A 16,033-nucleotide genomic window follows, 5' to 3' on the forward strand; every position below is an offset into this window, starting at 1 on the left:
CACCTCACTCGCCCGTCGCTGGACTGGACGTGTCTCACCTGATCCTGTGTTCCACCCGCCAATTCATGTCTCACCAAGACTCACTGACATATTGTAATCCATCCACTACCGTGGGACACTGACCTCACAAGTACCAGTGTGACGAGTAATGTAATCCCTCAAGTATGGTAAATACTGTAATGTAATCCCTCAAGTATGGTAAATACTGTAATGTAATCCCTCAAGTATGGTAAATACTGTAATGTAATCCCTCAGGTATGGTAAATACTGTAATGTAATCCCTCAAGTATGGTAAATACTGTAATGTAATCCCTCAGGTATGGTAAATACTGTAATGTAATCCTCAAGTATGGTAAATACTGTAATGTAATCCTCAAGTATGGTAAATACTGTAATGTAATCCCTCAGGTATGGTAAATACTGTAATGTAATCCCTCAAGTATGGTAAATACTGTAATGTAATCCCTCAGGTATGGTAAATACTGTAATGTAATCCTCAAGTATGGTAAATACTGTAATGTAATCCTCAAGTATGGTAAATACTGTAATGTAATCCCTCTCGTTCCTAAGCAGAGTGGTGTAATCCTTCCGGTATGATAACTACAGAAATGTAATCCCGTCAGTCTGATGGTCTTATTAATATACCTGGTGATGCTGGTTCAGTAGACGTGGCTGGTACTGGTCCTGGTGGTACCTGGTTATACTGGGTCCAGTGGGTGAGTGAGTGGTACTGGTCCTGGTGGTACCTGGTTATACTGGGTCCAGTGGGTGAGTGAGTGGTGATGGTACCTGGTGGTACCTGGTTATATGGGTCCAGTGGGTGAGTGAGTGGTGATGGTACCTGGTGGTACCTGGTTATATGGGTCCAGTGGGTGAGTGAGTGGTGATGGTACCTGGTGAGTGAGGTATGGGGAGTGATCTTGGAGGCCTCGCCTCCTGCAGTGTCACAAGGTTGGCTACTGGAAACGAGTAAGGTTAGGTGTGGTAGTTAAGATAGAGGGGGTCGTTGTCCTGAAGCCAGACACGTCATTAGTGGAGTAAAGAGTTGGGTAGATGATATCTCGATGACACACGAGGACCAGCTGTCACTCAGGCGTATGACATGACATGACATGACACTCACTCTCCGAAGAGCCAGCTGGCCGACCCGTGTATATGGGCTGGATGAGTCTGGGTGAGGCTCTTTGGGATTATATTCACCTCAGGCTGTCTCTGCAGACCATGTTGAATGGCCATATTGATCGTGTTTGTCACTTTCGTAAAGAAAACAAATGACTTTCAGACGAAACAAAATCCTATGTGTACAACAGAAAGGACGAGTGTTTAAGAATGTAAAGAAGTTATATGGAACATTTATCTTTAGGTTGGCATCTGACGCGTTACAAGCCAAGTGGTATTGCTGGGGAAATATGTTGGTCATGTCTCCACTATCACATGAGTGAACCATCATCAGGACACACCACTAACCTGCGTTGCAACTTGGCATTACGGCGAGAAATTCTTTTAGGTTTTATGATTAATGTTTCTTTCTTCTTCTTTCTCTCGTTTTGTTATGATATTTTCAGTGTGCGGTCATTGTCCTCCATTTCTTTCGAGATATTTGTTTCATTTTGGTGTGGGTAACAGCAGCCTTGTGAGGGATTGTGTATAATTTGTCTGCCTTACGTATGACCACAGCTCCACGCTCCCTGTGGGAATCTTCGTCATTTCTTCTTTATTTCTGGTGGGTTTTTAGAGTGACTCTCAGGCCAGACTTTCCGAACATCTGACTGACGTTTTGCCACCTAGGCTACAGCAGGTAGGTCCTCCTTCATTTCTGCCCGCCTGGGGTACAGCCGGTGTGGCGTACTCTCCTGACGGTGCCACACACGACACATGTGAGCAGGAGAGGAGGCTCACGACAATTGTTGTATCTGTTGTCTGAGATGTGAGCCACAGGAAGAGCATGGCAGTCCTCGACTGGCTTTATGTAGACGACACAGGGCGAGTGAGAATCATGAATATAACTGGATATTCCTCTGTGGAATGATTCATGTTGAGCATTTTCATATTTGTGTAATCACGCAAACATATAGTCACCATCATGAATGTGCCGACAGACACACACACACACACACACACACACACACACACACACACACACACACACACACGTTAGCTAAAGACCAGATGGAGGATCGAGGGGTGAGGTTGCTGACGCTGGAAAGTTATATGTCGGGAGCTCGTTGTTGTTGAGGCTGGGAAAGCCAGGTGGAGGGAGGAAGGATGAAACGTGACTGCCAGCACGACCACACGTGATGAGACAGACCATCACACGGACCACCACTGGTATAGATAGGTACATGAAGGATGGAGGGCCATATAGGGTGCATGACCCTGATGAAGGATGTAGGGTTGTATAGGGCCCATGACCTTAATGAAGGATGTAGGGCCATATAGGGCGCATGACCCTAATGAAGGATGTAGGGCCATATAGGTCCATGGCCCTGATGAAATCTCGCCCTTCGAACTTGAGAAGAGTGAAGACACACCGAGCCGGCCACTTGAGATGTTTAGGAACTCAATGGGAGAGGTGGGTGATCACTGCAGGGAAGTGGAAGAGGGACAGAGCCGAACCAAGTTTTAAGAAAGATGATAAATATAATGCACTCAAGTGTCGACCCATGCTATCACTGACGACCTCCATCTTCATAACACTGGAAAAAAATAATCAGTCAGCCGTCGGAATCCTCACATGAAGATGTAACTACTTAAGTGAAAAGGAAGCATGAATATACGAAATCTTTTGGACGTGTACGGTAGAGTGAGCGATGTAGGTAGATTAGAGAGGAGATGGGGGGGGGGGGTAGGGTGCCATCTGCTGTTGTCCCGCAGATGGCATCTTATACTATGCCCCACGAAAGTATGGTAAAAAAGATTTTGATTTCCCTGAATACCAGGAGGGACTGAGTGTATAATAGTACATGGTGAGAGCAGACGAAGTTTTGGGAGTGGGTGAGGAATGGGAGGTATTTAGGGAAGTAAAGCTGGCATGTGCGAGAGAAGTGGTGGCGTGTGGAAGGTGGGCAGGTGAGAAAATGGTAGTGAATGGTGGGATGACGAAGTAAAGTAAAGTGAAGTAAAGTAAAAGAGAATAAAAGAGACGTTTGGTTTTATTTTCAAAGAAAGAGTGTAAGTGACTGGGAGATGTATAAGAGGAAGGTACAGGGGCTGAAAAAGATGACTTATGAGGATTAGGGTGAGAAGTATCAGCAAACTTCAGGGAGAATTAGAAATGTGATCGAAGAAGGCTAATGGTGTGAGAAGACCAAGAAAACGAATTGGGACAGAAATGAAGTGAAGAGGATATGGAGTATCTTGAATAGTTGTTAATTTATGTTTGATGATAGGATGGCAGATTTGAAATGTTTTGGACGTAGAGTTATTCGAGGAGAGAAGAGTTATGGAAACTGGTTTGGTGAAAAAAGAAGTGGTGATGAAAGCCTTACGTAAGATGAAGTGCGGATAAGCGGCTGGAGTGGGTGGCACTGCAGTTGAATTTCTAAAGATAGGAGGTGACTGTGTTGTTGAGACATGAGAAAAGATGGGCATATATTTGTCATTTATGGATCGGGATACGGCGATCAAATGGAGGGGTTTTGGCAAGTTCGTGTCACAGAACTTCTCGCTCCAAAATAGTCTGCATTTCCCTCCCTCCTGGAGGTAGCGCAACCTTGAGCCGTAGGAGCCTTTAGAAAGATCCTGGAATGATTATAGATAGTGTTTCTTACACATAATTGTCCTTTCCCGCGTTAGCAATGAGCGCCAGGAAGACCTAAAAAAAAAAAAATAGGCCGCATTCGCTCACATCCATTTTCTAGCTGCCACATGTAATGCACCGAAAGCACAGCTCCCTATCCACAACCATGTATAATATAATACAATATAATGTAAAGAATAAGAGTCATCTGAGGCCAGGGTAAGGCTGCGCTGGAGCTTCGAGTGTGGACGGACCAAGAGCCGCTGTATATAATATCCTTCACACACAATTGTTGATGTCAGTCTGCCAGTATGTATGTATGTCACCCTCTGAGTGAGTGTATTCTATCCTCTTACTCTCTAGCTACATTAAAGTTAAGATTTATTTTCTCTTTTAGGTTATGAAGGATGTTGTATGGAGGCTCAGATATAACGTTTGATAATGTTTAGTGTAAGTTGTCTTGTGTACAATAATGGATCAGAGTGTCGTCTGCTGGAGTGCCGTCCAATGGTTGTGGAGGCATGCTTACGGCTCTCACCAGTTCCAAAAGCATTTTGTTAGCCATGTTTGTGACGATCACTTGCTATGCACATTGATATATATAATGTATACACTATGCACATTGATATATATAATGTATACAGCTATGCACATTGGTATATATAATGCATACAGCTATGCACATTAATATATATAATGTATACACTATGCACATTGATTTATATAATTCACTTTGTACTTGTTAAAATCCTCAGTACTAAGGACAACAATCTAAGGCTTGGGAAGCTCTTGATGAGCCTGGCAAATAATCAGTTCAATTGTTTCAAAAATTATAATCTTACGTGGGAAGGTGAGCCTAGCCCTGCATTATGATTTATCAGGTTCAAAGGCTTGGCACATGGGCGTCAAATATCCATTTGATATTTACATTACTTACAAAGTTAAGAACCGTGTTACTCAGTTCTTGTGATTTTATAGTATCGTTTATGTATCATTTCATATTGTGAACATTGATTATATTATTTGGTATAATGCTCAAGTGAACTGTATTTTTTCTTCCCTTCCTCACAACTTTACCATACTCACATCAACTTATGTATCCTTGTACTTATGTTGCCCTGATATCCTTAACTCATTTATATCTGTGTATATAATGTTATGTACATCGCTATATTTCAAAATACCGCTGTAAACTTGGTATATACATTTCACAGGCGGGCAGTATGGTGGATCAGAAACACGTCAGTGCCTAAATTTCCCGCATTAGCGAGGTAGCGTTAAGAACAGAGGACTGGGCCTTTGAGGGAATATCCTCACCTGGCCCCCTTCTGTTCCTTCTTTTGGCAAAAAAAAAAAAAAAAATATATATATATATAATATATATATATATAATATATATATATATATATATTATATATATATATATATCTTTTTTTTCTTTCAAACTATTCGCCATTTCCCGCGACAGCGAGGTAGCGTTAAGAACAGAGGACTGGGCCTTTGAGGGAATATCCTCACCTGGCCCCCTTCTGTTCCTTCTTTTGGAAAAAAAAAAAAAAAAAAAAAAAATATATATATATATTTTTTTTTTTTTTTCATACTATCCGCCATTTCCCGCGACAGCGAGGTAGCGTTAAGAACAGAGGACTGGGCCTTTGAGGAAATATCCTCACCTGGCCCCCTTCTGTTCCTTCTTTTGGAAAATCAAAAAAAAAAAAAAAAAAAAAAAAAAAAAAAAAAAAAAAAAAAAAATATATATATATATATAATATATATATATATATATATGTGTGTGTGCATGTGTGTTTGAGTGGATGGGCCATTCTTCATCTGTTTCCAAGTTTAAAAGTCTGCAACACGACTGTAAAACTCCTTTTGTAACTCACAAATATTACTCATCACAAAAGATTTCCTATACTATAATTTAGCCCATTGAACAAGATACTGATATATGACTTTCTCCTCCCTATTAAGCCACACAATCTAGCCACACCAGAGATCATTAGAAATTTATCATTAGGCTGAGGCAGGCCGCTGCACTACCACACCAATAATAATTGAAATTTGTTCCCAAAATTTGACCTATAGTATAACCGCGTGTTATTATATACTTGCTATTGCTTTTATAATAGGTTCCCTAAACTTGTCCTTACACATGGTGAAACTACTTGTTGCAATGGAACTGTTGGAATTAAAGTTATAAAACTTGGTCTGACATCAGGTGTAATTAGTTGTTGCTGTTCTTGTCAATACTGCTATAACTGATTCCCAGGACTTCTTCTCACATGTGGTATAACTAGATTTTGCGGTGTACCTGATATAATATTTCCAAGATCGTGGAATTCTCAACCTCAGGGGTTACAAAATAGATAAAACTGGTTTTTCTTTTATGGGCTTACATGAAATATTTTGTACTTCTTGAACTTTTGTGAATTGTCAATGAACTCTGTTACTAAGGTATAAGCTGAGTGATTATGAGATGTATACTGAGTACTTGTCATTTTCTCCACAGGTTGATCGAGACTGACTCTAAGTCCCTCAACTCTCTGTCAGCTCAGTCAGTTGGCTCAGCTCCTGGTGCTGGCCATTCCCGCAAGTCATCCGACACCTCACAGGTAGACCTACAAGCATCTTCGCTTGCATACCCCCATGGTTCCTATGATCCCTATCTTTCTCTGCTTTTGCTGTCCCCAGTATCCTTCTGCCACCATCATTGAACCTACATCTTTTTCAGTCTGATACCTTACAGCATTCCCTTGCTTCTTTCAAGCATCCTTTTGGTGCCTGGAAACATTTTTATCTTCTTGCCAACACATCTTTTCCTCTCATCAATCTTATTTCCTTGCTGCCTTGTGACCACACTTCTCTCTTGGATGCAAATACATCTTACCTCTTTTGCCTAACATCCTGTTTACTTTCATAATTTTCCCATGTCATTGCCTCCCATCACATTTAGTTTATGTCTCTCAGCACTGATCCTTTATTCCCATCACAAATTCCTTACTGCCTCAAAGCACTCCTTTTTATCTCTCTGCCAATACCCACCTACTGACTCCCAACATTCTCTAGTTGTGTACCAGTAAAGCACCCCACTTATCTCCCAGCACCTTTTCTGTTGCCTCCGAACATTCCCAGGCTGTCATACACAGTTTGTTCATGTTGTTTGCCAACAGTGCTTTGTGTCTTCCACATTAATTCATGTTGCTTTTTAAAATCCTTCTTGCTATCCACAGTGCTTTTGTGCATTCTTCCCACTTTTGGTCCAAATATCCCATGGCAGCAGCTAGAGAAAACAAAAAATGATGTCTTAACTAAGAAATGAAAAAGGAAGCATTGGAAAAAAATTGTATGATAGGAAAGTGTGTAGCCTCCTAGTATTTTGTGTACTCTTCTTTAAGCTTTCCAAATTTCCTCTAATGCTTACCAATGCATCTTGATTCTTCCAGTACTGCTTACTCTCCCTACTGTCTGTACACTTAGTTTTTATTTTTGATATGACCAGCATCCAACTGTCTGCTATCTCTTCTACCAGAAGGTTGTTTAATTATCACAACCTGCACTATATTACCTTTAGCACCTTCATTGACCAGCATCTGTACTAACAAATGCTTCTATTTTCACTTTTCCATTTCTGTTCTTCCTTCTTGTACCTGCAGTGTACAGCTCCTTACTGTCATCATGGAGGTAGATCATGTAATGTAATTACCTTTTTTGTAGTTTAGTTTTGATCATATATTCTACAAGAAAAGAGATGTATATCTTAATACTTGTACATGATAGAAATTTAACAATACATACTGGTTAGTTCTGAAATTGTGTACCTTTGTCTACATGTTGGAAATGTTTGTGTACCCATACATTTCATGATATATTGGCTACTGAGGGTAAAATAACAACTTAGGATATTTTGAAAATGATTGAGAATAACTTTGTGAAATTTTATGTCCTACAAATGAAGTACATTTTCTAAATATATTGCCAACAGATCTCAGTGGCTTCAGGAGGTTCAAGTGGCTCTTCAGGTGGGGTTCTACTGGAGGGTCACAGCTACAGGACCCAGAGGAGGATCTATGGGGGCTTTGGGGCGTCTCGTCAATGACTGGGAGACATGGAACAAGAGGAAGAGTTTGCAGCTCAAGGTTGGCCTTTGTCCTTTACTAATTGATATGTGTTACAGTGCTAGTCTGCGCCAGTTTTATAAATTTCAACAAAATTACAGTTTAGTGAGCAATGTGAATTCGTGTTTATTTAGAACGCATGTACTTAGTGATAGGGAAGAAAGAACACTACCTAAGTATCTAGTGTCCCATGTCCCATATAGGTTGACTAAGAGGGATGCTAGTGGAAGCCTGAAAATGTTCCCCTCCTGTATTAATACTTTCCAGAGAAGGAACAGAAGAGCAAAGTAGGGATTTTTCCTCTTAAAGCTCATTTATTATTACCTGGCAATACCTCACTAATGCAGAAAACAGCAAACAGGTGTAAAGAAAGAGCTTAGAAGCCAGTCCTGAATTTTTAATTTCATGACATTACATGAACCCATGTCTGATTCTGTAACTATACTTTCAGGAATTAGTACGCAAAGGTATTCCTCACCATTTCCGAGGGATCACCTGGCAGCTTCTCTGCTCTGCACACAACTCTCCAGAGAAAGGCAAATATGCAGAATACCTCAGAACAACCTCTGCATGTGAGAAGGTAATGGTATTGATGAATTGTATATTTCTTAGACTCCAGTAATTTTACAAAAGTTATAATTATTGTTCATTGCTACCTTTTTTCATATAGTAATAAGGTGGGTTACAGTAACACATAGGGTCAAAGAGTAGGGTAGAGATAGTTTTGGGAAAATGTAAGCTGGGTTGATGTATAGTTTGGACTGGAAGATTTCAGCTTTAGTGAAATATGGTAAAAAACTGTAAAGTGCAGCTTGAATAGCCTTGAGTTTTAGCCTCATACCAACGGAGCAGTGTTTCCTTTAAACTGAGATCAAATGTACTGTTTAGTGCGGTGTAACTAACAACTTTTAGAAAAAGATTTAACAAATTGTTAATGTACGTCAGACTTGATAACACCATCCATCAATATCTTGGGGCAATTTCACTCATGGTGAGTTGCCTGAGGATTGGCAGAATGCGTGCATAGTGCCATTGTACAAAGGCAAAGGGGATAAGAGTGAGTGCTCAAATTTCAGAGGTATAAGTTTGTTGAGTATTCCTGGTAAATTATATGGGAGGGTATTGATTGAGAGGGTGAAGGCATGTACAGAGCATCAGATTGGGGAAGAGCAGTGTGGTTTCAGAAGTGGTAGAGGATGTGTGGATCAGGTGTTTGCTTTGAAGAATGTATGTGAGAAATACTTAGAAAAGCAAATGGATTTGTATGTAGCATTTATGGATCTGGAGAAGGCATATGATAGAGTTGATAGAGATGCTCTGTGGAAGGTATTAAGAATATATGGTGTGGGAGGCAAGTTGTTAGAAGCAGTGAAAAGTTTTTATCGAGGATGTAAGCATGTGTACGTGTAGGAAGAGAGGAAAGTGATTGGTTCTCAGTAAATGTAGGTTTGCGGCATGGGTGCGTGATGTCTCCATGGTTATTTAATTTGTGTATGGATGAGGTGGTTAGGGAGATAAATGCACGAGTTTTGGAGAGAGGGCCGAGTATAATGTCTGTTATGGGTGAGAAGGCCAGGGAAGTGTCAGATGTTGTTCGCCGATGATACAACTCTGGTGGCTGATTCATGGAAGAAATTGTAAAAAGTTGGTGACTGAGTTTGGAAAAGCGTGTGAAAGGGGAAAGTTGAGAGTAAATGTGAATACGAGCAAGGTTATTAGGTTCAGTAGGGTTGAGGGACAAGTCAGTTGGAATGTAAGTCTGAATGGGGGAAAAATTGAAGGTGAAGTGTTTTAGATATCTGGGAGTGGACTTAGCAGCGAATGGAACCATGGAAGTGGAAGTGAGTCACAGGGTGGGGGGGGTTGGGCCATTTTTCGTCTGTTTCTTGCGCTACCATCGCAAACGCGGGAGACAGCGACAAAGTATAAAAAAAAAAAAAAATATATATATATATTCTTTTCTTTGTTTCATACTATTCGCCATTTCCCGCGATAGCGAGGTAGCGTTAAGAACAGAGGACTAGGCCTTTGAGGGAATATCCTCACCTGGCCCCCTTCTGTTCCTTCTTTTGGCAAAAAAAAAAAAAAAAAGCGAGAGGGGAGGATTTCCAGCCCCCCGCACCCTTCCCTTTTAGTCGCCTTCTACGACACGCAGGAAATACGTGGGAAGTATTCGCTCTCTCCTATCCCCAGGGATAATATATATATATATTTTTTTTTTTTTTTTCATACTATCCGCCATTTCCCGCGACAGCGAGGTAGCGTTAAGAACATAGGACTGGGCCTTTGAGGAAATATCCTCACCTGGCCCTCTTCTCTGTTCCTTCTTTTGGGAAAAAAAAAAAAAAAAAAAGAGGGGAGGATTTCCAGCCCCCCGCTCCCTTCCATATATATATATATATATATATATATATATATATATATATATATATATATATATATATATATATATATATATATATATATATATATATATATATATATATGAGTCCACAGGGAAAATGAAACACGATAAGTTCTCAAGTGCTCTTTCGTGCAATAATCACATCATCAGGGGAGACACAAGAGAGAAATATAAGTTAGTTGATATACAACGAAGAGCCGAAGCTAGGACGCCATTTGGTAAACATGCGAATGTCCAAGACATACAACGAGCGTTCATAAACTTATTATTTTTGTAAAATGATAAGACTGGTAAGGATTTTTCTGTTAGACTTAAGCAACATAAAAATAGTATAATCACGTTAAAAACTATGATCATTGTACTGACTGGAGTAATTCCATCTCAGCTATTAACTCTAACTCTATTACCACGAGAAATATCATTGAATCTTCTACATCGAATACACAAAGAGTTATAATCTTAATATTAGTGATGGTCTATACAAATTAGATAACTTTATTGTTGATAGAATTTGTAAAATGATAAGTTTATGAACGCTCGTTTTCTGTCTTGGACAGTAGCATGTTTACCAAATGGCGTCCAAGCTTCATCTCTTCTTGTATATCACTGACTGTTATATTTCTCTCTTGTGTCTCCCCTGATGATGTGATTATTACACGAAAGTGCACTTGGGACTTATCGTGTTTCATTTGCCCCGTGGACTCGTATATATAGTAATAATAGGGTAAGAGAAATGTGTGGTGATAAAAAGAGTGTGGTTGAGAGAGCAGAAGAGGGTGTTTTGAAATGGTTTGGTCACATGAGAGAATGAGTGAGGAAAGATTGACCAAGAGGATGTATGTGTCAGAGGTGGAGGGAACGAGGAGAAGTGGGTGACCAACTTGGAGGTGGAAAGATGAAGTGAAAAAGATTTTGAGTGATCGGGGTCTGAACATGCAGGAGGGTGAAAGGCGGGCAAGGAATAGAGTAAATTGGATTGATGTGGTATACCGGGGTCGACGTGCTATCAGTGGATTGAATCAGGGCATGTAAAGCGTCTGGGGTAAACCATGGAAAGTTCTGTGGGGCCTGGATGTGGAAAGGGAGCTGTGGTGTAGGGCATTATTGCATGACAGCTAGAGACTGAGTGTGAACAAATGGGGCCTTTCTTGTCCTTTCTTAGCGCTACCTCGCCTATATATATATATATGTGTGTGTGCGTGTGTGTTTGAGTGGATGGGCCATTCTTCATCTGTTTCCAAGTTTAAAAGTCTGCAACACGACTGTAAAACTCCTTTTGTAACTCACAAATATTACTCATCCACAAAAGATTTCCTATACTATAATTTAGCCCATTGGAACAAGATACTGATATATGACTTTCTCCTCCCTATTAAGCCACACAATCTAGCCACACCAGAGATCATTAGAAATTTATCATTAGGCTGAGGCAGGCCGCTGCACTACCACACCAATAATAATTGAAATTTGTTCCCAAAATTTGACCTATAGTATAACCGCGTGTTATTATATACTTGCTATTGCTTTTATAATAGGTTCCCTAAACTTGTCCTTACACATGGTGAAACTACTTGTTGCAATGGAACTGTTGGAATTAAAGTTATAAAACTTGGTCTGACATCAGGTGTAATTAGTTGTTGCTGTTCTTGTCAATACTGCTATAACTGATTCCCAGGACTTCTTCTCACATGTGGTATAACTAGATTTTGCGATGTACCTGATATAATATTTCCAAGATCGTGGAATTCTCAACCTCAGGGGTTACAAAATAGATAAAACTGGTTTTTCTTTTATGGGCTTACATGAAATATTTTGTACTTCTTGAACTTTTGTGAATTGTCAATGAACTCTGTTACTAAGGTATAAGCTGAGTGATTATGAGATGTATACTGAGTACTTGTCATTTTCTCCACAGGTTGATCGAGACTGACTCTAAGTCCCTCAACTCTCTGTCAGCTCAGTCAGTTGGCTCAGCTCCTGGTGCTGGCCATTCCCGCAAGTCATCCGACACCTCACAGGTAGACCTACAAGCATCTTCGCTTGCATACCCCCATGGTTCCTATGATCCCTATCTTTCTCTGCTTTTGCTGTCCCCAGTATCCTTCTGCCACCATCATTGAACCTACATCTTTTTCAGTCTTGATACCTTACAGCATTCCCTTGCTTCTTTCAAGCATCCTTCTGGTGCCTGGAAACATTTTTATCTTCTTGCCAACACATCTTTTCCTCTCATCAATCTTATTTCCTTGCTGCCTTGTGACACACTTCTCTCTTGGATGCAAATACATCTTACCTCTTTTGCCTAACATCCTGTTTACTTTCATAATTTTCCCATGTCATTGCCTCCCATCACATTTAGTTTATGTCTCTCAGCACTGATCCTTTATTCCCATCACAAATTCCTTACTGCCTCAAAGCACTCCTTTCTCTCTGCCAATACCCACCTACTGACTCCCAACATTCTCTAGTTGTGTACCAGTAAAGCACCCCACTTATCTCCCAGCACCTTTCTGTTGCCTCCGAACATTCCCAGGCTGTCATACACAGTTTGTTCATGTTGTTTGCCAACAGTGCTTTGTGTCTTCCACCATTAATTCATGTTGCTTTTTAAAAATCCTTCTTGCTATCCACAGTGCTTTTGTGCATTCTTCCCACTTTTGGTCCAAATATCCCATGGCAGCAGCTAGATAAAACAAAAAATGATGTCTTAACTAAGAAATGAAAAAGGAAGCATTGGAAAAAAATTGTATGATAGGAAAGTGTGTAGCCTCCTAGTATTTTGTGTACTCTTCTTTAAGCTTTCCAAATTTCCTCTAATGCTTACCAATGCATCTTGATTCTTCGAGTACTGCTTACTCTCCCTACTGTCTGTACACTTAGTTTTTATTTTTGATATGACCAGCATCCAACTGTCTGCTATCTCTTCTACCAGAAGGTTGTTTAATTATCACAACCTGCACTATATTACCTTTAGCACCTTCATTGACCAGCATCTGTACTAACAAATGCTTCTATTTTCACTTTTCCATTTCTGTTCTTCCTTCTTGTACCTGCAGTGTACAGCTCCTTACTGTCATCATGGAGGTAGATCATGTAATGTAATTACCTTTTTTGTAGTTTAGTTTTGATCATATATTCTACAAGAAAAGAGATGTATATCTTAATACTTGTTACATGATAGAAATTTAACAATACATACTGGTTAGTTCTGAAATTGTGTACCTTTGTCTACATGTTGGAAATGTTTGTGTACCCATACATTTCATGATATATTGGCTACTGAGGGTAAAATAACAACTTAGGATATTTTGAAAATGATTGAGAATAACTTTGTGAAATTTTATGTCCTACAAATGAAGTACATTTTCTAAATATATTGCCAACAGATCTCAGTGGCTTCAGGAGGTTCAAGTGGCTCTTCAGGTGGGGGTTCTACTGGAGGGTCACAGCTACAGGACCCAGAGGAGGATCTATGGGGGCTTTGGGGGCGTCTCGTCAATGACTGGGAGACATGGAACAAGAGGAAGAGTTTGCAGCTCAAGGTTGGCCTTTGTCCTTTACTAATTGATATGTGTTACAGTGCTAGTCTGCGCCAGTTTTATAAATTTCAACAAAATTACAGTTTAGTGAGCAATGTGAATTCGTGTTTATTTAGAACGCATGTACTTAGTGATAGGGAAGAAAGAACACTACCTAAGTATCTAGTGTCCCATGTCCCATATAGGGTGACTAAGAGGGATGCTAGTGGAAGCCTGAAAATGTTCCCCTCCTGTATTAATACTTTCCAGAAGAAGGAACAGAAGAGCAAAGTAGGGATTTTTCCTCTTAAAGCTCATTTATTATTACCTGGCAATACCTCACTAATGCAGAAAACAGCAAACAGGTGTAAAGAAAGAGCTTAGAAGCCAGTCCTGAATTTTTAATTTCATGACATTACATGAGCCCATGTCTGATTCTGTAACTATACTTTCAGGAATTAGTACGCAAAGGTATTCCTCACCATTTCCGAGGGATCACCTGGCAGCTTCTCTGCTCTGCACACAACTCTCCAGAGAAAGGCAAATATGCAGAATACCTCAGAACAACCTCTGCATGTGAGAAGGTAATGGTAATTGATGAATTGTATATTTCTTAGACTCCAGTAATTTTACAAAAGTTATAATTATTGTTCATTGCTACCCTTTTTTCATATAGTAATAAGGTGGGTTACAGTAACACATAGGGTCAAAGAGTAGGGTAGAGATAGTTTTGGGAAAATGTAAGCTGGGTTGATGTATAGTTTGGACTGGAAGATTTCAGCTTTAGTGAAATATGGTAAAAAACTGTAAAGTGCAGCTTGAATAGCCTTGAGTTTTAGCCTCATACCAACGGAGCAGTGTTTCCTTTAAACTGAGATCAAATGTACTGTTTAGTGCGGTGTAACTAACAACTTTTAGAAAAGATTTAACAAATTGTTAATGTACGTCAGACTTGATAACACCATCCATCAATATCTTGGGGCAATTTCACTCATGGTGAGTTGCCTGAGGATTGGCAGAATGCGTGCATAGTGCCATTGTACAAAGGCAAAGGGGATAAGAGTGAGTGCTCAAATTTCAGAGGTATAAGTTTGTTGAGTATTCCTGGTAAATTATATGGGAGGGTATTGATTGAGAGGGTGAAGGCATGTACAGAGCATCAGATTGGGGAAGAGCAGTGTGGTTTCAGAAGTGGTAGAGGATGTGTGGATCAGGTGTTTGCTTTGAAGAATGTATGTGAGAAATACTTAGAAAAGCAAATGGATTTGTATGTAGCATTTATGGATCTGGAGAAGGCATATGATAGAGTTGATAGAGATGCTCTGTGGAAGGTATTAAGAATATATGGTGTGGGAGGCAAGTTGTTAGAAGCAGTGAAAAGTTTTTATCGAGGATGTAAGGCATGTGTACGTGTAGGAAGAGAGGAAAGTGATTGGTTCTCAGTAAATGTAGGTTTGCGGCATGGGTGCGTGATGTCTCCATGGCTGTTTAATTTGTTTATGGATGGGGTTGTTAGGGAGGTGAATGCAAGAGTTTTGGAAAGAGGGGCGAGTATGCAGTCTGTTTTGGATGATAGGGCTTGGGAAGTGAGTCAGTTGTTGTTCGCTGATGATACAGCGCTGGTGGCTGATTCATGTGAGAAACTGCAGAAGCTGGTGACTGAGTTTGTTAAAGTGTGTGAAAGAAGAAAGCTGAGAGTAAATGTGAATAAGAGAAAGGTTATTAGGTACAGTAGGGTTGAGGGTCAAGTCAATTGGAGGTAAGTTTGAATGGAGAAAAACTGGAGGAAGTGAAGTGTTTTAGATATTTAGGAGTGGATTTAGTAGCGGATGGAACCATGAAAATGGAAGTGAGTCACAGGGTGGGGGAGGGGGTGAAAGTTCTGGGAGCTTTGAAAAATGTATGGAAGTCGAGAACATTATCTCGGAAAGCAAAAATGGGTATGTTTGAAGGAATAGTGGTTCCAACAATGTTATATGGATGTGAGGCATGGGCTATAGATAGAGTTGTGTGGAGGAGGGTGGATGTGTTGGAAATGAGTTGTTTGAGGACAATATGTGGTGTTAGGTGGTTTGATCGAGTAAGTAATGAAAGGGTAAGAGAGATGTGTGGTAATAAAAAGAGTGTGGTTGAGAGAGCAAAAGAGGGTGTTTTGAAGTGGTTTGATCACATGGAGAGAATGAGTGAGGAAAGATTGACAAAGACGATATATGTGTCCGAGATGGAGGGAACAAGAAGTGGAAGGCCAAATTGG

At 40.1% G+C, this 16,033-nt stretch overlaps 1 protein-coding gene across 2 annotated transcripts in view; it reads left to right on the plus strand.

Moving 5' to 3' along the window:
* Window positions 1-16,033, plus strand: part of Evi5 (ecotropic viral integration site 5) — a 275,848-nt gene that overhangs the window by 157,490 nt on the left and 102,325 nt on the right. The window contains exons 3-5 of one of the 2 annotated variants that reach the window (XM_071693513.1): window positions 6,252-6,354; window positions 13,648-13,803; window positions 14,235-14,363. In XM_071693513.1, the coding sequence (XP_071549614.1) occupies window positions 6,252-6,354; window positions 13,648-13,803; window positions 14,235-14,363 (388 nt within the window). Of the gene's footprint in view, window positions 1-6,251; window positions 6,355-12,176; window positions 12,280-13,647; window positions 13,804-14,234; window positions 14,364-16,033 lie in introns of both variants that reach the window. The other variant, XM_071693512.1, reaches the window with a different exon arrangement.

Source organism: Panulirus ornatus, chromosome 55, assembly GCF_036320965.1.
Source record: "Panulirus ornatus isolate Po-2019 chromosome 55, ASM3632096v1, whole genome shotgun sequence".
Classification (NCBI taxonomy): Eukaryota; Metazoa; Arthropoda; class Malacostraca; order Decapoda; family Palinuridae; genus Panulirus; species Panulirus ornatus.